Source organism: Sardina pilchardus, chromosome 22, assembly GCF_963854185.1.
Source record: "Sardina pilchardus chromosome 22, fSarPil1.1, whole genome shotgun sequence".
Lineage (NCBI taxonomy): Eukaryota > Metazoa > Chordata > Actinopteri > Clupeiformes > Clupeidae > Sardina > Sardina pilchardus.
Genome location: NC_085015.1, coordinates 11,342,552 through 11,367,556, shown reverse-complemented (window position 1 = coordinate 11,367,556; position 25,005 = coordinate 11,342,552). Strand labels below are relative to the sequence as shown.

The window sequence follows — 25,005 nt, the reverse complement described above, 5'->3', positions numbered from 1 at the left end:
ATCAGTGGCTGCCTCCACCTGTCAGTGGATCATCAGCTTTCTGACTGACAGGCAGCAGCATGTCAGACTGGCGAGCATCTCATCCAAAACCCAGTCCACCATTACAGGCACCCAACAAGGGGTGTCCTTTCCCCGCTGCTCTTCTCCCTCTACATTAATGACTGCACCTCAAAGACCCCATCTGTAAAACTCCTGAAGTTTGTGGATGACACCACTATCATTGTTTTGATCCAGGATGGTGATAACTCCGCATACAGGAAGGAGGTGGAGCAGCTGGTCCAGTAGTGCAGTCAGAACCACCTGGAGCTTAACCCCAAGAAGACTGTGGAGATGACAGTGGACTCAACACTGTCCAATGTGGATTCCGTTAGTGCTCCTGGGATCAACTATTTCACAGGACCTAAAATGGTGTCCCAACATTGACGCTATCCAGGATAAGGCCCAGCAGAGGTTATTCTTCCTGAGACAGCCAAGGAAGTTTAATCTGCTTAAGGAGCGGTTTACCACTTCCTACTCAGCCATCATTCAATCTGTCATCTGCATCACTGTCTGGTTTGGGTCATCCATCAAATGGGATAGGGCCAGACTGTAACGGACAATTAGGGCTGCAGAGAAAACTTGAAAACTCCTCTGTGTCACTTCTATTGGAAATCTCTTAGTAGGTGTTGGCACATAAAAGGATAAATCCACCCTGTCCTGTGTTTCTTCATACTCATTGGAGCTGACCTCCCTTCCGTCCAGAACCTTCACCGGTCCAGGGTCAGAAAAAGGGCAGCAAAAATCTCTACAGACTCCTCACATCCTGGTCACAAACTGTCCAACCTCCTTCCCTCTGGTAGGCTAGATGATACAGGGCACTGTTCACCAAAACCAGCCGACACAAAGACACTGTTGAACACTGAGAAATACACTGCTCAAAAGAATTAAGGGCATAGTATCAAATCAGTCACACTCAATCCCAGTCACACTGGGATATTGATCTGGCCAGTTATGTAACAGAGGTGGTTGTGAATCAGGTTCATCTGCTTTGATGTCAACAACATTTACTACAGGTGTGCTAGAGGGTCAACTGTGAGACGACCCCCAAAACAGGAATGGCTTTACAGGTGGTTATCGGGTTTTGCTTTGTCCTGAAGGGACTTATTTTCTGATAATTACCGGCGGACAATACATTATCCCGCTTATACGGCTACTTGCCAAAACGAGAAAAGAAACTTAACTCAATGTGTCTTTAGCAATGACTTGGCTAGCGTTTTGTGGCTTCCGCTAATAAAATAAATAGATAGTTCGCCACACAAATAGAACTTGACAGTTGTAGGTGTTGCATGGCAACATATTTACTAGCTGAGTTCACTTTCAATGAAATTCCTTTGGGACCAGTCATTTGTGTTTGTGTTTCTTACTGTGTATTTATATGTTTTTATTGTATAGTGTTTTATATTTTGTTAACTGTGCACTTTTAAGGAGATGCTCTTTAAATGTCATTGTACTGTGTCTAATGACAATAAAGGCTTTCAATTCAAAAGGTCTGCAGGTTAGCATAATGTCTGAATCACCCTAAGGGTCGGACCTCCAATTGACAAAGCTCTGCATAGGCTAGAGATAAAAGAGGTTCACCGGAGCAACTCAGAGTTTAAATTTTTAAATATTTATTTAAGGTGCCAACATCAAGGAACTAACGTTTCGACGTTATGTTACGTCTTCATCAGACGTAACATAACGTCGAAATAGGCTGCATAGGCTACTTGGAGGTTGTGTCTGAAAACAGCCATAGATATGGTTTTACACGTTCTAAAGTTTCTTTTCCATTACTGTCTCGGCAATGTGGAGCTGGACGTTTACATAATAAGACACAAACAGATGCAGAGAGAGAGAGAGAGAGAAACACTCTAACACATTACAGAACTAACACACACAATCTCACTTAGTTAGAACACTTTTATTAAAATCGTACACAGGTCATATATAATTCTATACAAATCACACATTGTGATTAGAGAAGTGTTATAATCACCTACAGGTGTGTGTGTGTGTGTGTGTGTGTGTGTGTGTGTGTGTGTGTGTGTGTGTGTGTGTGTGTGTGTGTGTGTGTGCTACATTACATTACATGACATCATAATTAGCAGACACTTTTTTGTTCAAAGTGACTTACAATATGTGAACTATTACAAAGGATTACTTTGTCCCCGGAGCAACTTGGGGTTAAGTGCCTTGCTCAAGGGCACAATGGTGGAAGCCGGGAATTGAACCAACAACTTTCAGGCTACTGCACGTGTGTGTGTGTGTGTGTGTGTGTGTGTGTGTGTGTGTGTGTGTGCGCGCGCTAGGGGTCTGGACTTTAAGAACAGCCTTGGATTGACCCAAACACCTGAAAGTTGGAGGAGCTGTACTTAATTGCAAGATCATGATTCAGTTGATTTAGAGTTTGATTCACAGCCTCTGCACTCCCATCCCCTTTCATTTCTAAGATGTAGCCCTCTGATATCAACGTGTTCTGGTCGTACTTGTCTTTACAGCAGAAAGCTGACCAGAAGTGACTGGCTACTACCACTCCGTGGTCATTCATAAATAAAAAACTAAACCTTCCTAAATATTTGCCTCCTGGAACGACCCCAGTCACAACAAAGGCTGTTCTTTCGCTACACTTATCTGACATTCTCTGAGCTATTTTCTTCTCCACCTGGTCATACCACCGTTTGCTATCTTGGGCTGTCTGTGGAGCAGCGTTGGTGAGGGTGAAAGTAGATTCCACCTGGTCTTGATCACAGTTTTGGCAACGGGGGTACAGGTGTCCCCTCTCGTAACCTTTGTCTCTGTACAAGTAATCCCCATTCAAAGCCTGATTCGTGCCCAATTGTCCATCCACATTCTCTTCGGTGGTCATTTCCTCTTGTGAGTGGCCATCAAGCTGCAGTTTCAGATTGGAGACACAGGAGGGCAGAAGAGAATCAAATAAGGGAGATTTTTTTTTTTTTTTTTAGAGTGGAACTGTCCTCCTCGCACAGATTTCTACGGTGGCCGAGAAGGGCCAAACGCGCTCAGTTAGAGAAAGCAGTTTCAAATACTAAACGATGCAAATTAACAAAAGTACAAACAGAGAATTGTGGTACAAATGAAAAAAAAAAAGACACAAAGGCAAATGCATCTTCATGAAATGCGCTGCAGATAGAGAAACGATGCAAAACATTCATTTCATGAAGTGCGTTTTTTTTTTATTTGTACCATGTTTCTCTGTTTGTACTTTTGTTAATTTGCATTAACTAAAGTACACACACACACACACACACACACTTGCACCATCTAATGACAAACATTTTTTTGTTTTTTTTTCTTAAAGGTCTTATAAACAATGCCTAACGAGTGATTACAAATGTCTACAGTATATTTATATTCCAAATAACGTAACAGCAAACCCACCTGAGGCTCAATCATCCAAGGAGTCGTTCTGTTGGTGAGGGCATAGTCCGTGTACAGGTAGGCAGAGTATACCGGAATTCTGTTGTCGTTGTCGTAGAGGGTAGCATATCGATAGCCTGTAGATTTGTTGCTCTTGTCAGTGTCCGTGTGAGAGTGAGTATCAAATAGCTGAAATAATGTAGAACGGTTCGTTCTCATCAGCGACCAGTCTTGATTTAGGGAACTCCTTTTGCCTTTGTACTTCTGGCAAATCTGTTTGTACCTCGACTCCGGGGACAGTACAGTTGGAGTAACGGGATTGTCATTCTGGTCCTTGATAAAAAAGTCTGGACAAGAGGAAAGAAAAGATACGACCACCTCTCCCTCCACCACTGAGGCAAGACCCAGCAGCAGCAGCAGGCCAATGAGTTTCATGATGATGATGATGATGATGATGATGTTGTCTCTTAGGTCAGAGCAGAGTGAGGACAGCTGCGAAGAGTTGAAGCTTAAATACTCACCACAGACACGCACACACACACACACACACACACACACACACACACACACACACACACACACACACACACACACACACACACACACACACCTGTAATCACACACACACACACACACACACACACACACACACACACACACACACACACACACACACACAGTTAATGTTATCAGTTCATGTTGTCATGCACAGAAACACAGACACGGTCACTAATTTGAAGGGGGTAGCAACAAACAGTGTTAAAGGTTAGTACAACATACCTTTGGTATTGGTCAAAAACCCTGGATGATAATTTACTAGAAACGAAAGCAACCAGATATTATGAAACTAGACAGCAGACTGAAGCATAAGCATTTATATTTATATTTATATTAGTACTTGGGGTTAAGCTCTCTGGAGACCTCCGAGCCCAAGGTCTATGTTTGGGGTGCTGAAAGACTAACATTAACTCTTACCTGTAGTTTATGTTATGGAAGATCAGGAATGAATGGTACAGTCTAATAATCACATGCTCATCCAGGTCATTCTCTAAAGGAAGAAGGAAGAAAGAGGGGAAGAGCATACTTTTGTAATGACTGAATATGACACTGTGTGTGTGTGTGTGTGTGTGTATGTGATTGTAATGACTGAATATGACAGTGTGTGTGTGTGTGTGTGTCTGTGCGTGTGTGTGTGTGTGTGTCTGTGCGTGTGTGTGTGTGTGTGTGTGTGTGTGTATGTGATTGTAATGACTGAATATGACAGTGTATGTGTGTGTGTATGTGATTGTAATGACTGAATATGACAGTGTGTGTGTGTGTGTGTGTGTGTGTGTGTGTGTGTGTGTCTGTGCGTGTGTGTGAGTGTGATTGTAATGACTGAATATGACAGTGTGTGTGTGTGTGTGTGTGTGTGTGATTGTAATGACTGAATATGACAGTGTGCGTGTGTGTGTGTGTGAGTGTGATTGTAATGACTGAATATGACAGTGTGTGTGTGTGTGTGTGTGTGTGTGATTGTAATGACTGAATATGACAATGTGTGTGTGTGTGTGTGTGTGTGATTAACCAGCTGGCCAATGTCCACCACGGGAAAGCAAGACACTTCACCAAAATGTAGGCTACTCTCTACAGTGGATTCTGTATCCAAGAGCATGGAGAGTAGTCTGTACAGCGTGCAGATGGTCTGTATCATCTGTGGGTTTGTTTGGTGTAAGTGATGTTGTCCTCAGGTACTGTACAGTGTGCTTAAATAACTCATAAGTACTTTGTAGGCTACTTCAATCACTACTTTGTATGGTTGTAGGATTAGGTTTAGAGGTAGAGATGCAAAAAGGACATTCAAATGTAAGACTGATATGTTTTTATTTACACAAACACCTTCAAATTGCCCTGGACTACATGAAAAAGGAATGTGCACTGTTACTTTTAAAGAATGATTTGGAAGAATTTCCAAAAAGAAATAAGGCACTATCACCTATTACTATCAAGTTGGTCATATATTATCAAAGATAAACATATTAAAGCTCATTCACAGTATGCCATAGAGTCTGTGCAAAGGAATAATTTTAAGTTACACCTATATGTTGTTGTTATACATTACTATGTATATCCCAAAAGTGCAAAGAATTTGTATTTACAAAATTCATGGTCTTGAAATCCCATATATCAGGTAGATAAACCACACATTCAAAAGATTAAAAAGAGACCAGCGCAAGGAGAAAAATTGTCCATCCCTCCATGTGATCGTTACAGGTAGGCCTACGGTTAATGCACGTGCAATATGTAAGGGATAACGGCCGACGAGGTGACCGGTTCGATGGAAATAATGGCTAGGTGGAGGTCTAGAACTCCGGCGACGTGCGAAGCACGGAGACGGAGTTACCTCCGCCGTGCCATTATTTCCATCGAACCGGTCGACCTCGAAGGCCGTTATCCCGCTTATCTCCCGTTTGTATTCATAACCTGTATATTTAGAACATAGTTTTATTCCACCGTTGCGTCCGTTAACATCGCTAAAACTGTCTTGACTGTGGGACTACTTTCCGCCACATATCAACTTTCTACTTGCAGGACAAAACTGCCGTTACTAGTTCTAAATGGATGGTTGCTATGGCCAAAAGCCAGTCGTTAGTTCTAAATGGCTGGTTGCTACGGCCAAAAGCCAGTCGTTAGTTCTATCTCTCCCGTTGTCAAGCGGGCATATCCCAGGATTCTGATTAACTTTAACTTTGAAAAATCGCTACTTTTATAGCCTACGTACATGGCATCCAACTAGCTACTGTACAATCCACCTCCGTCATATGCTACAATGTTACTATGGTTCTGCACGTCGGTATTTCAGCTTGGATGTAACATGACAGTTCATTTAAACTTCGCAACGAGTTTGGCGAATTAATATTCAAGTGTGATACGGGAACTACTTCAAGGGTAGCAGGTTATACGAAGTTAATGGCCACCCCATCAGCCAATCAGAGAAGAGAATTCCATTGTTGAGGGAGATAAAATCAGTGTAAATTCAGAGAATGTGGCACATAGGTGATGCCAGGAACAGCTGGGAAAGGAACAACAAAGGATCTGCTGCTCAAAACACAATCAGTACACAAATTTGTAAAAACAACAATAATAAAAAAAACTAATTTAGATCAGTTAAACAGTCAGACCAGAGATGGTCATGTTTTGAAGGCCACGGTAAATTTCCAGATCTCAGCTGCTTTGGCCATAGTCAACTCCTCTGGCAGATCATCGAGTTCAGGTGGGGGGGACATGCCCTTCTGGTCCAAGTGGTTCTCCAGGGTGGATCTGATGCTGAGAGGGAGAGAGAGAGAGAGAGAGAGAGAGAGAGAGAGAGAGAGAGAGAGGGAGAGAGAAAGAGAGAAAGGGAGACAAAGAGGAGAGGAGAAGAGCAGTGAAGCAACAGTTAATATTCTAGTCCACTATTTTCAGCACACACATTCCTTTGCACTTTCAACTCTCAGCTGCTTCCTCAGTGGGTGGCCAATGCAAGTTGGGATTGAATATATCAGCATGTAGTTAATATACAGCTCTGGAAAAAAAAATGAGAGACCACTGCATATTTTTGGATGTCATCCAGCGATTGCTGAGTGACATTCGAATGAGTTGATAGTCATATTCAAAATTAAGAGACCACTGACATTAAGAAAATTAAGAGACCCCCCCCCCCCAGACCTGTATATGGACTAGATGGACCAACAGACTGGGACTACAGGAGAGTATTATGGGATGAATGTGTGAATGTAATCTGTCTTACTCCCAGTGTGGTGAGTAAGAACCCTCATTCTTAGGGTTGGTCTTCAGGAGAATTATCTCGTGGAGCTCTCGAGTGAAGAGGTCAACGTCAGTCAGGCCAAGGAACCTCCTCAATCCAGTCCTCTCTTCCTCTAAGAGTTTTTCCTGAAACTGCCCAGAAAGGCTTTGGAAAGGATCCTATGGAATACGAAACACTTCAGTAAACCAAAAAAAAAACTAAATGGTCACATTATCTGGCTAAATAGTGGCTAGGTGACTAAATGTATTAACACTACATGTTTTATTACATAAAATGCAAAATCATAAATATTTCTATCCTGAATAAATCAAACATCTCTGTATAACTAGAGTAATGATAAATTAAGGAGACTTTACAGTACAATAACAGCCCAAGAACTCACAGTAATCTTTAAAGGGATATTCCGCCATTTTTGGAAATACGCTCATTTTCCACCTTCCCTCAAGCAAAACAATCGATATTTACCTTGTTCCCGTTCATCCAGCCATTCTGTGAGTCTGGCGATACAACTTTTAGCTTCAGCCTAGCATAGATCATTGAATCGGATTAGACCATTAGCTTCTCGCCTGCTAGCTTCATGTTTAAAAGTGACTAAGATTTCTGGTAATTTTCCCATTTAAAATGTGTCTCCTCTCAAGTTAGAAAGTGCAATAAGACCAACTGAAAATGAAACCTGGTGTTTTTCTAGGCTGATTTGACATGGAACTACACTCTCATCTGGCGTAATAATCAAGGCAACTTGCAAACGTACCATAGGCGCAGTAATATCGTACGCAGCACCTGAAAATAGTCCCCATAGACAACAAGCAGTAGTAGTGCCAGTAGTCTGCAAGTTGCCTTGATTATTACGCCAGATGAGAGTGTAGTTCCATGTCAAATCAGCCTAGAAAAACGCCAGGTTTCATTTTCAGTTGGTCTTACTGCACTTTTTAACTTGAGAGGAGACACGTTTTAAATGGGAAAATTACCAGAAATCTTAGTCACTTTTAAACATGAAGCTAGCAGGCGAGAAGCTAATGGTCTAATCCGATTCAATGATCTATGCTAGGCTGAAGCTAAAAGTTGTATCGCCAGACTCACAGAATGGCTGGATGATCGGGAACAAGGTAAATATCGATTGTTTTGCTCGAGGGGAGGTGGAAAATGAGCGTATTTCCAAAAATGGTGGAATATCCCTTTAAGACTCTAGATTAACAAAGCAAGTATTATTTGTCTGAATGGTCAGAAGGGCAGCTAATTACATTATCAATGACATAACTAAGTTAATTTTGAGGACCAATGAGCGAAACACACACACACACACACACACACACACACACACACACACACACACACACACACACACCTGTCCTCTCCTGAGCATCAGCTCTGATTTCCAGCAGGTAAGGAATTGCCAGGTGGCCACACAGTGCTGTAGGCTGTTCTCCCCCAGCGCCTGTGGAAGATCAGACACACACACACACACACACACACACACACACACACACACACACACACACACACACACACACACACACACACACACACACACACACACACACACACACACACACACACAACACACACACACACAGGAAGGATAGAGGGGGAACAAGTTGCATTAGGCTACGTATTGGTATTACTGTAAATTATCTCTGTTGACATTTGAATCACAGGAAGAATAGGGAAATTAAATAAAACATTATGCTTTTTTCCAACAGTCCAAATTATCATTAAAAAAAAACATGCATTCACTCGTGAAGCGGTGAGATGACAAGATAACAAGAATGATAAGTATGTTCAGACAAGCACCTTGACCATGCTGCTGGATATCTGCTGACCCATCCTGAGTGAGTCCCTGAGGTAGGGAACCAGCATAGGTTCTCCACCTCCACCCGTCTTCCCCAGGAAACGCAGACCGATCTCCACAGCGAACACAGCATCGCACACGTCAGTGAAAGACTTTAGCACGACCTTCATGTCTCCAAGCACAGAGCCCTTCAGAGGTTCCTGGAAGGGATTAAGCATTTTATTTTACACTTGTGTTACTATAGGTTTTTGTCTTTACCTTATTCTCTATTCATGTTACTGTATGTCAGGACGATTATCAAAGAAGAAGAATCGAATTTACACTATTTACACTTATTAATTAATTGATTGATTGATTTCTGAACTGTATCAATTAAAAAAACAGCATGATATTTGTTAGGTTAAACAGAAATTTTACCTGGGGTATTTTACTGCTGACATCAGCCAAGATAACAGAGAAATCTTGCTGATGGCGGTTAAGGTACTTTGAGGTGTCCTGCAAGCAGAGTGATGTGGTTAAAGACGTGGTGTGCAGATATCAATGATATTTATTGGGACATAAAAGTTTAGACCTGTGCAATCAGGCTTACTGTATTTGAGAACATGAAATAACTACAAAGACAGACCTCAAAGAAAGACACAATTTGCTCTGAATACACAAGCTCATGATCTCTGAATTACAGTAAAACATAATTGTAATGCACCTAGATTAATTTGATCTACACGAAAAGTAATAATTGTGTGTGTAATTTACAAATTACATAATTTTGTGGAGTAGATCATGGCGATAACATTAAAAAAACTCACTACTTGGATGAGAGGTTTTCCTGCTAGGAACCTGCGACAGAGTTCCCTCTGAATACCCAGCAGGTTGTAGCTCTTGTCCGTCTGTCTGCCTGTCACCAAGGTGTAATGACAGTGTGCCAACACTAGGGGCAGCAGCTCGCGCTCTGGATGACACAGGGCAAGCTGTGTCTCTGACAGCCCCTCCACAGTGATGCTGTAATCACTGCATTGGCAATGGGGAGGGAAAGAGAGACTCTCAAGGACTGTGCTGACTCACAAGGAAATGTAATGCTGTTGTGTCAATAAAAACATACACCAGTCCATTTGGCTGCAATTGTCAGCCAACACAAGCACATTTACACACATACACACACACACACACACAAACACACACACACACACACACACACACACACACACACACACACACAAACACAAACACAAACACATACACACACACAAACACACACACACAAACACACACAGCTACACCTACACCTACACACACAAACAAACACACACACACACACACACACACACACACACACACACACACACACACAAGCACAAACACACACACACACACACCTGTTATCCTGATTCAGTGTCCGCGTCTCTCTGACCAGACGGTTGTGGGTGTCGGACAGGAAGTCGATGAGCACGCGGAGGCAGGAGCCGGGCCCATGGCGACTGGGAGACAGGTACGCCCCCGAGCTCTCCATAGACAGGGCCTTTCTACACAGATCCTGCGGCACACCTCTCTCAGCTACTCATAGGACATAAAAGTAAACACACACACACACACACACATGAAAAACATGCAAATATGCACATAACGTGAATAAATACAAACATATACTATATAGATTTATACCACTGCTTGGTCAAATTTCCTATTGTGATGCGCTGTTTGGAACGTGCATTATTTTTCTATATACCGCACGGCTATGAAGTAGTTCCCTACTTTTGGGCTTATTACACTTGAATATTAATTCGCCAATGTCCATGTAACGGTAAAAACAACAACGTTGTATCTAAGACCGCGGCAATATAAACGAAAGTGATAGTAGCAGTGGTATAAGTGGGATAATCAACTCCGCGCCCTGTGCGTTTCTAGGAAAATAATGCACTTATCGAAGTGTAAAGTCCCCTCTGCCTGCGGCGTCGGGTCCTTATTACCACTTCGAACGTGCATTATTTTCCTATAAACGCACGGCGCGTCGTTGATTATCCCTTCCCTTATATGCAAACCTAAGTAAAGTGCCCTAATTATGACTGAATGCATGAACATGGAGTGAACAGAACATTAAGAAAGGGATAATTGATTATCATTGATTATCCCTTACGTATACTGCACATTTGGACATAGAGTAACAAGTGTACACTGCACATTTGGACATAGAGTAACAAGTGCTGTACTCACAGTCCCTTGCCAGCTCCATCCTGAGAGAGTTCCACACTTTTATAAACGTCTCCACTCGGGCCAGCAGCAGTGTCTTCTGATTACCTGACAACAAGCCAATAACAAGTATTTCACACATGATCTGCACTGACAACCAGTATCCACCTTAAAACTGATCTAAAGGTATGAATACTCAAAAAATACACACATTGGAGATGTGAGTAACAGTATGTCAGTTTTTACTGTATTCAACTGAAGAGACGTGCATAGCATTAATTATCTCAAAACATGTTTGCATTCAGAAAAATATTGCAAAAATGAGGAATGATGAACACACAATATAGGCCGACACATAAGGCATGCTAGTGTCAAGTGATGTGTGATGTCTCTGTACGTGTTTATGAGTAATGTCATTTTACAGCAATGTTTTTACTGTATTCAAATGAAGAGACGTGCATCAATCAGGTCAGCAAAATATTGCAAAAATGAGGAATAATGAACACACAATATAGGCCGACACATAAGGCATGCTAGTGTCAAGAGGCAAAAAACACTACAGTTTAATTACAAAATGTTCAGTGTTTCTTGCAATCGTATGTCATAGGACTGAATTGTGAGTCTCTGTAGGTGCTTATGAGTGTTCTCTCCCAGGCTGACACGAACCTTTGCGGATCTGCTGCAGCACCTCGGTGATGGTCCTGGAGGACAGGTCTGTCTCCGTGGGGAAGACCCGCAGCAGGTCCACCTGTAGCGCCGCCAGCTCCAGCAGATGCCCCAGCTGCCTCACACACGGCACCTAGCGGTTGTAGGAACAGTTACGAAGGATGAGAGGTGACGTTTTAGAGAGGGACAGAACAGAAGTGCTGTTTCACATTAACATTCATTTACAGTACAACAACTGAATCTCTTACCATCATTCTTAAAATAGTGGTTTTGGTGATTTTTAATTTCCGATTGAATAAAAATTGTGATCCCACTAGTATCTTGCGGCGGTTTGTTTTGATAGTTTTGGCCAGAAATGACTGAATTGGCTCAAATATTTCAGTCAAAACTGCAGTGATTTTGTGGCAATAGAGAAAAGGAGAAAAGGGTGACTCATAATTGCAACTGCAATTAAAGGAAGTCTTTACATTGTGAATTTGGGATGGTCTGAATTCTCTAGAAGCATTTACCAACACTTAACAACATCCCCCTGTGCTGTTTTTATTCCTTGTCAATATGCTCGATGACTGGACTGGATACACCGTCTCCCGAAACAGAGGTAATACTGGGCTTTGGCCTTTACTTGGATAGGACGATGAAGTGTGACAGAATGTAAATGGGAGAGAGAGACGGGGTGGGATCGGGAAATGACTGCAGGTCAGATTCGAACCTGGGTCCCCATGCATACTTGTAGATAGATATACAGATGGATAGATAGATATATAGATAGAGATATACAGATAGATACTTTATTCATCCCTAGGGACATTTTTGAATTTTTACATTTTTGTAATGTTACCTTCTTGAGGAAGAGGGAGAGCAGCGGAACCGAGTCTCGCTTACGGCTCTGTTCCACCAGCTGTGTGAGGCGCTCCACGCTCAGGTTCTCCGGAACGTTCCAGAAGGAGGACTGGTGTGTGGGGCAGTCGGAGGGCAGGGGCAGCATGGGCCAGGGGTCGAAGTGGAGCAGCCTAATGAGGGGGCTGCGGTCCAATCCGTCATCCGCACTGACCGCCTCCTGAGCTTGCGTCAGCCTCCTGTTCAGATCCTAACAGTAAACGTAAAAAAGTCTAATTTAAATATCCCTATATGTTGTCCCTATGGACTCTATGCCAGAGTGATACAAACAGTTGGAAGCATATTTTATGAGCCCTTTTATGAGTGAACATACTTAGCTAATAAAAGCTGAAAAACATTTTTTGTTCTGATTCTCATTAGGAATAATGAATAGCAAAAGTACATTGTTCCTGTTTAAGGATTCTGCATTCTACAGAATGCAAAGTAAGTGTATACGAGCAATTCCAAACCTGAATTGTAGGATTGATGACAGAGTCACAAACTGTTTTCTCCCATCGTTCACGACCCTGTCTGGAAGCCAAGTCTCCCCTCTGCTGGTAAGAATCTGCGAACACATAAATTACATTGTTGTTTATTCCTAAATAACAAAATAAGCATGAAAATAGTGCAAACTCATCATAGTAATGTCTTGGAAGAGGTGGCAATCCTTAAAATAATGTACAACCCCCCCCCCCCCCCTCTCTCTCTCTCACACACACACACACTCTCTCACACACTCACACACACACACACACACACACACACACACACACACACACACACACACACACACACACACACACACACACACACACACACACACACACACACACACACCTCTGACTGAGTCACTTAGAATCAGGTGCACGATGATGGCAGTGTCATCCATGTTCAGGTTCAGAGAGCGTCCCAGAACCTCCATGTCCTTCTCCAGGTGATTGTAAAGAAACTCGATGACATCGTGGACTCGGTGTTGTATCATTGCGCGAACTCCCTTGAGTCACAAACGCATAGAAGGACTGTAAGTGTAAATTCAGACCTGAATCTATAATTGACGACTAAAATCTTGGACAGTAACAAGTGACGGACAGTAGTACAATCAGAACATACAGGTATCCAATGCAGTTTCAGGGGGTATTTTCGCTACTGAGCTTCACCTAGAGTTTGTTCAGAAACCAGCAAAGATAAATTCCCATAAAGACCCATGTCGACTGACAGGGAAATTGTACACAATTTGATTAAAATAGAAGGCTATTGCACAATTGCCGTGAAGAAATTGTTGGTTCTCTGGGGAGAGCAAGTTTTGTACTGTCTAAGGTTGACATTATATTAAGGTAAAACAATTGCATACCCCTAAGAATGACAGAGTTCTAGGGGCTAACGCTAGCCTACCTGCTGATTGTGAGCTGCTCCCAACAGCATGGCCAGATGGGTGAGAAGCCTGAGCAGGCACGACTGGACCGGAGACGTCTGCCGTTCGGGGGCCTCGGACCTCATCCTGGCCTCTCCCAGGACGTGCCCGGGTCGTGTTTGATCTATCACTCCTCCATTCGCAAGGGTGAATCCTTCCACAGGATTGTGGCTCACGCCACCAATCGGAACGCCACATGGACATTTGGACAAAGCCACAGGCTTCCCACACTAAAACAGATAGCAGAGGACAAAACAGAGAGATTGTATTTCAACAGAGAGTGGGTTTAAGAAATGGCAAAGGTACTGTCCTATTATCAACAACCCAAGATAGCCTGACTTACCTCTCCGACATAGCAGAGATGGCCATTGGCACATGCTGTCACCGAGAAAAGAAAAGTTAGCTATTCTGTAACATCAGTCAAATATGACTACAAAAGAGGAAGAAATGTACTTTGTGAATGTTTGTAACAGGGTAGCTACACCAGGCGCGTATCTGAAGTGTTCCGTTGGCGACGCGTGAAATCCATTTTAGAAGACTGGTCTATTTTTTTTCCAAATGTAAGCGCCACTGTCAAGTCGGGTGTAGCTACTTACATTGATAATAGTGATTATCAAATGCTGCAAAATACGCTTCGCGAACGGAACGCTTCAGTTACGCGCCTGGTGCAGCTCCCCTGTGAGCGTTTCCTCACGTCATACTTACTGTATGCCTTCAGGTTGCGTTCACTCCCAGTCGCCATCCACTGATGTGCTTGACTGCTGTTATCATCTGGCATGGTTGGCAAAAACGCTCCCTAAAAATAGAGTTAGTTAGTCCAATAAGCCACTGAAGGATTTAATCATAGCCTGTTTTATTCAAACTTTATTCCAAACATTGCCTATGTTATTAATAATCCCAGCATTTTCTCACTGTCATGTTCTGTGGCTGTGAAGCAATGCGCTTGAGTTGAGAGAGTAGGATTTACTCATGGCCTGTTTTATTCAAACTTTATTACACACACTTTATTAACAGTCTCTTCATCCAAAGCCTTTGAAGATGCTTTTACGATGAACTCTTCAAAAGATCAACTACAACTGTAAACACAAGAGCATCTCCACTGATTGCCTATGTTTTTAATTAATAATCCCAGCATTTTCTCACTGTCATGTTCTGTGGTTGTGAAGCAATGCGCTGGAGTTGAGAGAGCAGCCGGTTCCCACTGTGGAGAACGCTGCCTGCGTGGACCAGCAGCTCCAGCAGAGTGCGCCGGTGAGCAGACATGTTACGGTTCAACTGCAGGGGAGAGCCCGGTCCTCCGATCCGATTGGATAACAAAGCAACGCAGAAGTTTCTCAGGTCACCATGTACATTAGCTTTTAGGAAGTCCTCTAAGGCATTAATCTCCTGTGTAAGGAAGGCAGACCATTGGAAAAGTAGTCAATGACCTTGACGTACTTTGAAAGAGAGACAACTTACTAAATAATGTAGTGCAGTGGAAATAAGTCAATTTAAATGATTTGACAATATAATTCTAACAGTGTTTTTACTTAGTCAAAGTTAGCAAACTACAATAAGTGACTGTGTCAAAGTAACTTGAGAGGAATTTTGCATTTTATTTGCTCCCAAAATTCTTGGCGCTTGTTAACTTACCTGTGGTCTTGGACGGAGCTTAGAGTCTGGGGACACCAGGCGACAGGTGACCTGTCTGAATACGGCCAGTGAGAGGGGGACCAGGCCAGCTGCACTGGACCCACCGGTATCCTGGACACAGATGAGACAGAACACTCAGATTCTGCCCTGACCACTATAGAAACCAGCCCAAGTATACTTCTACAGGTGTGCAAAATTTGTCATACGTCCAGTCTGTAAGGCCTTATCACGCTGCAGCCAAATTTTGCGCAGTACAATTTTTGTGGAGTACAACATCGATGCAGTAGATGCGATGTACGTATGCAGATATACACGACCATAAACCCGTACAGCAAAGCCATATTCGCAGAAGTGTATTCATTGCTTTAATTTACTAATGCCTTATTCTATGAGGTAGCCTATAAGACATGAATCATTTAAAACCATTAAACCACTTTTTATGCATTTTACGCTTCGTATGCATGATTACTCTTTGATCACAGACCTGGAGGACAGGTTTCAGGGCATCTGTTCTAGTCTCCATCAGTGCCTGTCCAACCCCATCTCTGAGTGTCCGATAAGACTGGCCGGTGCACAAGTACCTATCCACATCTGCTGGAATTAGTCTCTGTGGAGGAGACATTAAAGTCAGCTAAACAAAGGAGAACTGTTATCTGCACTTCAACATGTAACTCTCATCTAAAGCTTACTGTATTTTAGACACTAAACAAACTTTGAAACAATGTCAAATACCTGACATTTGAACATTTTGTAAGCAGGTTTTACATTCCAAGTCAGAAGGTAGCTTTCACTTTTACTTTACATCTCATGTCTGACAAAAAGTATAACATCCTTTTACGTCCTCTTTAACATCCTTAGATAGACAACGGCGTTAAGTTACACTGAAACCTCTGGTAAATCTCTCTGTTGTGGAGAAACAAAGCCACCTCTGCCATTGCTCACCTGCAGTCTTATGACGTCCGGAGGGAAGGCCCAGGCCAAAGGTGGGCTGTTCATGAGGGCCAGCACCCCGTCCATGCCAGCCAGTCTGTTGAGAACCCGCAGCAGGTACACGCGGTACCAGTCGTTCCCACGATACTCCAACACCGCCTTCACCTGCTCCAGGTACTTCTGCTCCATCTCCCCAAGCTCACCTGGCCAGAGCGAAAACAGAGGTTCACATCACGTCACGTCACACAATCCCCTGCGTAACTTTACAAAACTGCTTGACAAGCTTTATGTGACAAGACAGAGAGCAAGGAATAAGAGTTTTTGAAATAATTATTTAAGTACTGTACATGCTATTCTAAGACAATCACAAACTTTTTAGACACGCACACACACACACGCACACACACACACACACACACACACACACACACACACACACACCCTGTGGTTGCCCCAAAGCCCTCTGCAGTAGACCGGCAGCAGTGGCGAGGCAGAGACGGAGTTGGGCCAAGGAGAGGAGAAATTCCGCTGGGTCCTGCTGCCTGGTGGGTATCTGTCCACGAGCCAGGCGGCTAAGGAAGGCCACGTCCTCCTGCCGAGTCCTCCTCTCTGCGTCCCTGTCTTCTACTGCCCCAACTGAGCAGCGCAGGGCATCCTGTTACAAAGCAGAAACATCAAAACATCCAAGACTGTCAGAAAATGTTGAATATATACAGTACATGTGCTTTTTTAGAGGCTTCCGTTGGTAGATCACATAGTAGTAGTCTTAAGGTGATAAAGATGATAAAAATGCATACAAATATGACCGAATATTGAGACACTGACATGATCAGTCCATTGCAAGAAAACTCTTGACAACATGACTTTAATGAATAATTATAAATAGTATTTAAACATTAATTAATCAGTGGATTTAGTAACTCCCTAATCAAACAGTAACAACAACTGAATGCTTAAGAAGATTTCCAAAGAGCTAGGAAACGTACTTGGAAACAGTTGACAAAGAGCAGGTAGAGCTCAGTGCGGTCCTCTTTGGTCATCAGGTTCTCCGCTAGGTTCTGCAGGTAGTTCTGGATATGGCCCTTCACCTGCTGGAAGCTGCAGGATAAAGGAACAACAGATGATGTTTAGTGTACACGTGTGTGATTGACTGTGCCATTGTGAGATGGATGTAGCATGTGTCAACAACACATGGAAAGTTGTTTCATTTGCCTTGTCCCCATAGTAACTGATTTCTCAGATAGACTTTCTAGAATTTCTCTGAAAAGTCATAGAACCCTGTAAAGCCTCTCCATAAACACACACAGACAGTGATGATGATGACCATAACATTGCGTGTCTGAATGAGTCAAAAAAGTAGTGTCTAGACTCTATCAAGTAACAGGAGGTCTCCCATTCCCTTTGCTTTGTCCTAATAAAACCATCTCCTGATACTGTATACTGTATATCTGATAAAAAGCTCTTCCATGAAAGGTTCCTTGAGGTTCCTTGATGTAAAGACCCTTCCCCTGAAAGGGGAGTATTACTAGTACATGACCAAATTACATGGTTGGACAAACCTACGCCCTGAACTGTGACCTCCCACCAGGGGGCGATAGAGAGGTGTCTATACTCTGCAGCTCCAAGCATACCTGTGTTGCAGAAGAAGTTTGGGGAGTACAGAGCGAACGACAGGGCTCTGGTCAACACACTCCAGGAAAGGGGTAAGCTCTCTTGTCTTGTACACACCGCCTACAGCATGAAAATATAAACCCAGTAATAGGTAAAACTGATTAACAAGTGTAGCACTATGGAAGACATGGAATCTTAATGAAGATTAAATTAGTTGATGTAGCCACCCTCAGTGACCAACAGACCACCATTCACCATAAGATTACTGTAAAGTTTACTGTAATATTATGTCACTTAATATGGCTTAATTAATTTACTTTTTTTTCTCCGTTTGGTTTTCAACCATTTCCTTTAAGGTCTCTATACATAAGCATACATAGTCTCTGAGAGCAGTTCTCTGCCTTGTTTGCAAACCTTGTGCAGAGATGAGGAGTGAGAAGAGAAGCTCCACCACCTCCTCCTTGGGGCTCTCCCCCTCACACAGGCAGAAGCGAGACACCACCTCCAGGAAGAAGGAGTCACAGCACCGCCTCATGTGGTGGTGTTGCTCCAGTGATCTCCTGTGATAGGAAACAGCAGAACAGGGCCTGTTTGCATGTGCTGTCACCTAAAGCCATTGGCATGAGGTGATACAGATCAGTCAAGGAAGCGTTCAATTAATTTGGGAATGTTTTTAATTTCTCATCATTTATAGTTTATCAATATGTCAGTGCATATCAGTATACCACAACTACAAAATGGTGAAAACCACAAAGCCTAATTACTATTTGCAATGTCTAATAAAAAAAAAAGGAATAATCATTATGCATTATAATTATAATAACAAAATCATGAAATAAATACGAATGTGCCAGTTGTTATCCTCTACTCACTTGACACTCGAAGAGACAGTTGGCCGAAGGTCTGCTGGTAACTCCGTCCTGCACACGGGGCAGTGCTTTGCCCCCTGAAAGATTTGTTGGAGGCACCGCAGGCAGAGGATGTGCTCACAGGGCAGAACACATGGCTCTGTGAGAGACTCCAGGCACACTCGACATATCAACCCGAACCTGTGAATAGCACGTATGCAGAGGTAGAATAGATAGCATCAGTTTCAGTGTCCCGTATCAGGGAATTAGTGAATGAGGTTGATGGGCAGGTTCTCTATCTGGCAAATTAGGGAGATTACAATTAGTCTCGGCAACCACTGCAACGAGTACAAAGAAGCAAAATCTCGGAAAACGCACATCCACAGGAGATGCATAACACAAAGTACACGCTCCATGCATTCTGACCTGATCAATGTCTTCGTAGTAGGATGAAAAGAAATTCCAAAAAAAGTCTGTTTTGGAAGCATTACAACATTTCCCCTGTGACAATATTGTATAGCATCGTAGTATTATGAAAGGTATTGACTGCAAATGAGTAGTTCTGTTTACCGTAAGTCTCTGCTGATGAACTCAGTATGGTAGGAGTTGAGAATACGAATAAGCTGATGCAGAGTGTCTTTGCTCTGTAGATCGGTCGCCTCCTCCATCAACTGTAAAGAGAAAGAATCCCATGAGACGAATCCCTAGGCTGGGTGAACTCTGCCTGAACTTCCAGCGAATTTGGATTTCGCCCGGCAGCTCAGGCTGGAAACCTGCACATCTACTGTACCTCCTCTGTTCCCTGCCAGAACATTTGGGTCCAATCAGAAACTACAGTAGCATCCAAAAGATGCACCGGCTCGTTGGTCTGATTGGTTGAAGGACTATCCAAGCGTACGGAGTCATTTGAACGATGCCCATTAATCACGCCTCTTGTGCAGTAGAAACAAAGCGCAGCCTCCCCACACTAATGTTCAATCTCAAAAGATTCAGCTTAGTGTGGTGATAGCCAGACTAATGGATCCCATGACGGCACAGCAATAAGGAGAACTGGAGAACAGGTAGCTTTGCAAGTGTATGTGTGTGCTTTCTGTACTTGCCTTATGTATAAGACTGCAGTGTTTTAGTGTCAGGGCCTCCACTCTGACTTCCTTTTTGTTGACTTCCAGGACCACCTGCTCAATGAAGGCAGATACGACAAGCATTCCACGCCACACCGTCCTGCAAGAAATCAATCTGGATCAAGCACTCTCATTTTTTTAAGGAAAAAAGATCATTGGATTTTTATGACATTGCATTCAGTCTGGTTCATGTGTTACTTTTATGACATTTCTTCCAATTTTATAGGAATCCCTATTTACCTTGTTAACTGTTGACTAGCTTATCTAATGTTTCTGTTTGAAGAGCTGTTTAATTGATGAAGTTACCGAATAGCATTCAAGTGTTGGAGGCAGCCAGGACTACAGAGGGCGCTGTAGTTTTGCCCAAAGGCTCTCTCCACACAAGGTTTCAAAACCTGCACTCTCTGTAGGAAGGCCTTGCTCTCTTCCACAGAGATCACTGTTTGAAGCTTTGTCTCTTCCACACACATTCCTAGTGCCCAAATGTCTTCTTTCTGTGATGAAAAGAAATGTAATTTAACACACCAGTCCCCTTAGCAATTCCTGCAATGTGGCAGTGATAGCATAGTAGTTAAGGAGCTGGGCTAGCATGCAGTAGCCAGAAAGTTGTGAGTTCAATTCCTGACTTTAGCCATTGTGTCCTGGAGCAAGGCACTTAACCCCTAGCTGCCCTGGGGACAATACAACAATGCTCTTGCAATATAATTGACATACTGTATGTAAGTCGCTTTAGGAAAAACCTCTGCTAAATGTAAATGTAATGCTTAGGAGTCAGTTTATTCATCTCACCATTTCAGTAGCCTCCCGTTGTGAATCCTTATCTAGGATCTTAGCAGCTAGATGGGGCTGCAGCTGCAGGATATGAGACAGAGTGTCCAATCGGGACGAGTAATGTCTACTTGCAGCAAGGATCCAGGCAGGAGAGAGTTCGGACGCGACGGACATGGATTGCTGCAGAGCACAGACGCAGCCCAGCACTGCTTTGCAGAGAACCTGTGGAGATGTTCTAGTTCTTTAGAATTGTACCGCAGAACTGATAGTAAAATAGTTTAAAACAATTCCATATAAAAAAGAAATTTACTTCAACTATTATACAACTCCATAAAAATGTGTGTAAGCAGACCCTTACCCCAAATTCTTCCTCCGACTGTACTTTGTAAGACAACAGCACAAAGTCGCGCAAATAGCGCCGGCCAAATTGCTGCTGACCTTGCTCTGAGAGCTTCCCCAGGTATCCACCCAGCTTGCTGCTGGACGCTGAAGCGACGAACTGTCGAATCCTTTGGTTACCATGCTGCTGATCACCTGAGCAGAACAAAAAAGAGGGCAGGTAAGTCATATATAAAATGGAGTTTTCTTGATATACACAGGAGAGGTGTTAAATGCCTAGTGATGTAAGTAGAGGATATCCCACAGCATCCAAACAACAACCAAGCTTATTTACCATCAACTTTGCCAGTTTAACTCAAGCTTGCGGTGGGGTTGGGCTACACATGAGTCTCTTGTGCTCTTAGAACCCCTACTGAGTTTCTCCAATGTAAGTCAATCCAGAAGCAAACATTATGGAATATAGCCGACATTATGAAACTACATTATGCGTTAAGAAGCTCTTAAGTGCTAGGAACTTCTTAGGAGCGTTCTTAGAACGTTCTTAGAGCGCTCCTAAGAAGTTCTTAGCCCTTAAGAGCTTCTTAACAAATCTGGGAAACCCATACCAGGCGTCATTATATCTGGATCTCACCAGGAACAAACTGGGACTCCTCCCACAGGGCCTGACAGTAGGATCTGATGAGCCAGCTGAAGGGAGCTCTGCAGGGCTGCTCTCGACCGCCCAACATCAGATTAGCCTGCACTTTAATCTCCTCTTCTCCTCTGCAATAACGAATGAAGAATGTGGTACTTTTAGTTTAAATATTGATGAAGTACAACCTATTTATTTACCTGACACTTTTATCCATAGCGACTTACAAGTACATATGGCAATTATTAAAGGGATAGTTCGGATTTTAAGACACGAAGTTGTATGGGTTCCCTGTCAGCAACGTAGTGCATCAGCACTGACTTACCCCCGACAGCGTCCTGTGAGCCGAGATCCAGCCGGTTTTTGATCGTTTTTGATGCCGGACTATTTTCTTCAGCAAGTTTCTGGGGTCACGAAAGTAAAGTGTTTTTCTTCTCAAAACCATATGCGTTCAACAGAGTGATATATTTGCACCACAAAAACGTTGTCCAGCTGTCAGTAGCGCGCAGTGATAGGAATCGCGAAAAATAAGTAAGTGATAACGAGGTTTGAATTTTTCCTGGACAACGTTTTTGTGGTGCAAATATATCACTCTGTTGAACGCATATGGTTTTGAGAAGAAAAACACTTTACTTTCGTGACCCCAGAAACTTGCCGGACTACTTTCTTCAGCATCAAAAACGATCTAAAACCGGCTGGATCTCGGCTCACAGGACGCTGTCGGGGGTAAGCATGGGGGTAAGTCAGTGCTGATGCACTACGTTGCTGACAGGGAACCCATACAACTTCGTGTCTTAAAATCCGAACTATCCCTTTAAGGGATAGTCACCCTAAAGCAATTTGGGATTAAGTGCCTTGCTCAAGCGCACAGTGATGACAGCTGGTATTTGAACACACAACTTTTATGGCTACTACATGCTAGTCCAGCTCCTAAGCCACTATGCTACCACCACCAACCTTCTACAACCTCTGACTAAGTCTCTGAATACCTTGATGTCAGTAAAAAGGTTAGGTCCAATATTTGCTTGTCATCAAAAATGTCCAACCAAAAATCGATTAGCTCTTCACTTAGGCCATCAGAGTAAGCAAGGTCCAGGTTTGCGTCTCTGTCAAGAACCTCGAGGATATGTGCCAAAAATGGCGTAAGTGTTGACAGCAAACATCGCCAAAGGGTATGCCTGAAAAAAATCACAGTACAGAGAAAGAAAATAGTGTAATTCTCTCCATATTCAATCAATCAACAAAATATCACTCATTAAATATTATTTGGAAATAATTTTCCTAAAAAAATAATAAATTTTACCTAAGAGTGCCACTCTCTTGCAAAGCTTGTCGCTTCCCAGCCTCCTTGTTCACCCAATCCTTTGGGTTAGGCATGAGCTCTTCCTTTTGCGCCAAGGCGTCTACAAGTCTCCTCAGCAATACCTTCTGAAAACGTGCCGCTATCATGCAAAAACAATATAACATATACATTATCTAATATTCCTACTCCGCCTTTTCACTGGCTAGATAATGCATCCACATTATCTAGTTGAACGAATGTAAAGAATGTAGCCTGTGTCACTGTATAGAGTTGCACTGTGTAAATGATGTGTGGTTGTCTTACCACTGGATTTTCCATGGAATCCCTCAAGAAAGCCTATAACTATACGTATGCGTTCCATACTCCTGGAGTTTTGGGAATCTTTCAGCAATGACACTGCCTTCTGAATACAGGATCTCACAAGGGATAAATTATCCAGATGTACACATTTTCCCTGTACAGCCACACAAAGTTCACGATAAGGTCCCAAAATCAATAGTAAATATATTGAAAATAAACTTTTACTGAACTTCTACTAGCTATAAATATAGAAATACAATACTTACATGTCTGATCCCCACTGAAGCAACAGAACTATCTTCCGCGTTCATGGCATCTATATCTATTAACAAGCAGTTTTCAATTTTCAATGAATTTTCATGAATTATCTCTCGTCTGGGGAATATTGCAACAAGCCCTGCATGACGCAACTTTGATTAAGCTATAGAAGTAAGTAGTCTTAAATAGAGTTTGGAGAGGAAAATGTCTCATTAAGTTATGTATTACTGTTTTGTATTTCATTAAAATGGACCTTATGATACATTACTGACTGGTTCTGTAAAAATGTATTGTGATTGACTATGAACCAACTGAAAATGTTCATAGATTATTTCTGTGCAACATCATCTAAATTGAGCATTGTAGAATGAACTGTGTCAGTCTAGTCTACTGTACATGCTGTTCTAAAGTGATCCATGTGTACTTGCTAACAAGTGTGCTGCAGTGCACTGTAGGCCTACCTGGACTAGGCAGAGACATCAGCTCACTCATAGAGGTGCCACAGAATGCAGAAAGGTCTAAACTCATGTCTTCCGTATCTCTGAGATCATCAATGTGCACGGAGAGCCACACACCTAAAGCACATTCCAACATTAAAGACATGACAACAGTCACACATCAATGTTTATATTACATTGTTTACCTCGACCCAATGTGTACAATAGATCAACTGAATATATGAAGTTTGGGTACCACTTTAGTTTAGGGCACACATTATAGCCATTAATAAATTATGTGTGTTGTATGTCTACGCAATAGTGCTAAATAAGGTCTGCATTAAGTGTCATTACACATTTATTAAGGCTTTATTCAACAGTTTCCTATTCTGGCTGAATAGGTTATTTATTCTTGGCAAATCGTTAATACGCAGCAAGTTGGTCTTGATCCAAGGTTATTGGTGGTACGGATGTTGATAGTATGGATGAAAATAGAAGGTTCATAGCTTAATAATACATTGCCTTAATATGTTACTATTTGTTACTATAAGTCACATAAATGTATTCAAACAGTGTATTAGGAGAAACTCTCTATTTTGATACTATATACACCAGTAACCTTAGATGAAGACCAACTAGTTGCTTATTACCAAGAACGACCCTAAACTAAAATGCTACCGATATGTGCAAATATATTTCTCATCAAAATATATAC

At 42.5% G+C, this 25,005-nt stretch overlaps 2 protein-coding genes across 2 annotated transcripts in view; both read right to left on the bottom strand.

The window, feature by feature from the left end:
* Window positions 1–1,920: 1,920 nt before the first annotated feature.
* Window positions 1,921–3,912, bottom strand: LOC134070202 (uncharacterized). Its single transcript, XM_062526468.1, has 2 exons — window positions 3,418–3,912; window positions 1,921–2,908 (listed from the first exon to the last, which is right to left on the bottom strand). The coding sequence occupies exons 1-2, from the start codon at window positions 3,829–3,831 to the stop codon at window positions 2,339–2,341; spliced, it is 984 nt and encodes a 327-aa protein (XP_062382452.1). The 5' UTR covers window positions 3,832–3,912; the 3' UTR covers window positions 1,921–2,338.
* A 1,330-nt stretch (window positions 3,913–5,242) lies between these two features.
* The window catches only part of rnf213b (ring finger protein 213b), a 38,763-nt gene continuing 19,000 nt past the window's right edge, over window positions 5,243–25,005 (bottom strand). The window contains exons 29-63 of the mRNA XM_062526971.1: window positions 24,315–24,428; window positions 23,862–23,917; window positions 23,599–23,749; window positions 23,296–23,434; window positions 22,982–23,170; window positions 21,993–22,123; window positions 21,381–21,556; window positions 21,041–21,244; window positions 20,558–20,745; window positions 20,231–20,351; window positions 19,701–19,801; window positions 19,155–19,331; window positions 18,697–18,842; window positions 18,303–18,402; window positions 17,658–17,769; window positions 17,113–17,326; window positions 16,684–16,874; window positions 16,226–16,348; window positions 15,742–15,852; window positions 15,253–15,495; window positions 14,815–14,905; window positions 14,453–14,487; window positions 14,091–14,339; window positions 13,536–13,692; window positions 13,169–13,263; window positions 12,661–12,909; window positions 11,823–11,955; window positions 11,181–11,264; window positions 10,346–10,523; window positions 9,779–9,980; window positions 9,390–9,467; window positions 8,975–9,172; window positions 8,529–8,618; window positions 7,166–7,341; window positions 5,243–6,702 (exon numbers count right to left, since the gene is read on the bottom strand). Coding sequence (XP_062382955.1) covers window positions 6,567–6,702; window positions 7,166–7,341; window positions 8,529–8,618; window positions 8,975–9,172; window positions 9,390–9,467; window positions 9,779–9,980; window positions 10,346–10,523; window positions 11,181–11,264; window positions 11,823–11,955; window positions 12,661–12,909; window positions 13,169–13,263; window positions 13,536–13,692; window positions 14,091–14,339; window positions 14,453–14,487; window positions 14,815–14,905; window positions 15,253–15,495; window positions 15,742–15,852; window positions 16,226–16,348; window positions 16,684–16,874; window positions 17,113–17,326; window positions 17,658–17,769; window positions 18,303–18,402; window positions 18,697–18,842; window positions 19,155–19,331; window positions 19,701–19,801; window positions 20,231–20,351; window positions 20,558–20,745; window positions 21,041–21,244; window positions 21,381–21,556; window positions 21,993–22,123; window positions 22,982–23,170; window positions 23,296–23,434; window positions 23,599–23,749; window positions 23,862–23,917; window positions 24,315–24,428 — 5,138 coding nt within the window. The 3' untranslated portion in view covers window positions 5,243–6,566. The remainder of the gene's footprint in view (window positions 6,703–7,165; window positions 7,342–8,528; window positions 8,619–8,974; window positions 9,173–9,389; window positions 9,468–9,778; window positions 9,981–10,345; window positions 10,524–11,180; window positions 11,265–11,822; window positions 11,956–12,660; window positions 12,910–13,168; window positions 13,264–13,535; window positions 13,693–14,090; window positions 14,340–14,452; window positions 14,488–14,814; window positions 14,906–15,252; window positions 15,496–15,741; window positions 15,853–16,225; window positions 16,349–16,683; window positions 16,875–17,112; window positions 17,327–17,657; window positions 17,770–18,302; window positions 18,403–18,696; window positions 18,843–19,154; window positions 19,332–19,700; window positions 19,802–20,230; window positions 20,352–20,557; window positions 20,746–21,040; window positions 21,245–21,380; window positions 21,557–21,992; window positions 22,124–22,981; window positions 23,171–23,295; window positions 23,435–23,598; window positions 23,750–23,861; window positions 23,918–24,314; window positions 24,429–25,005) is intronic.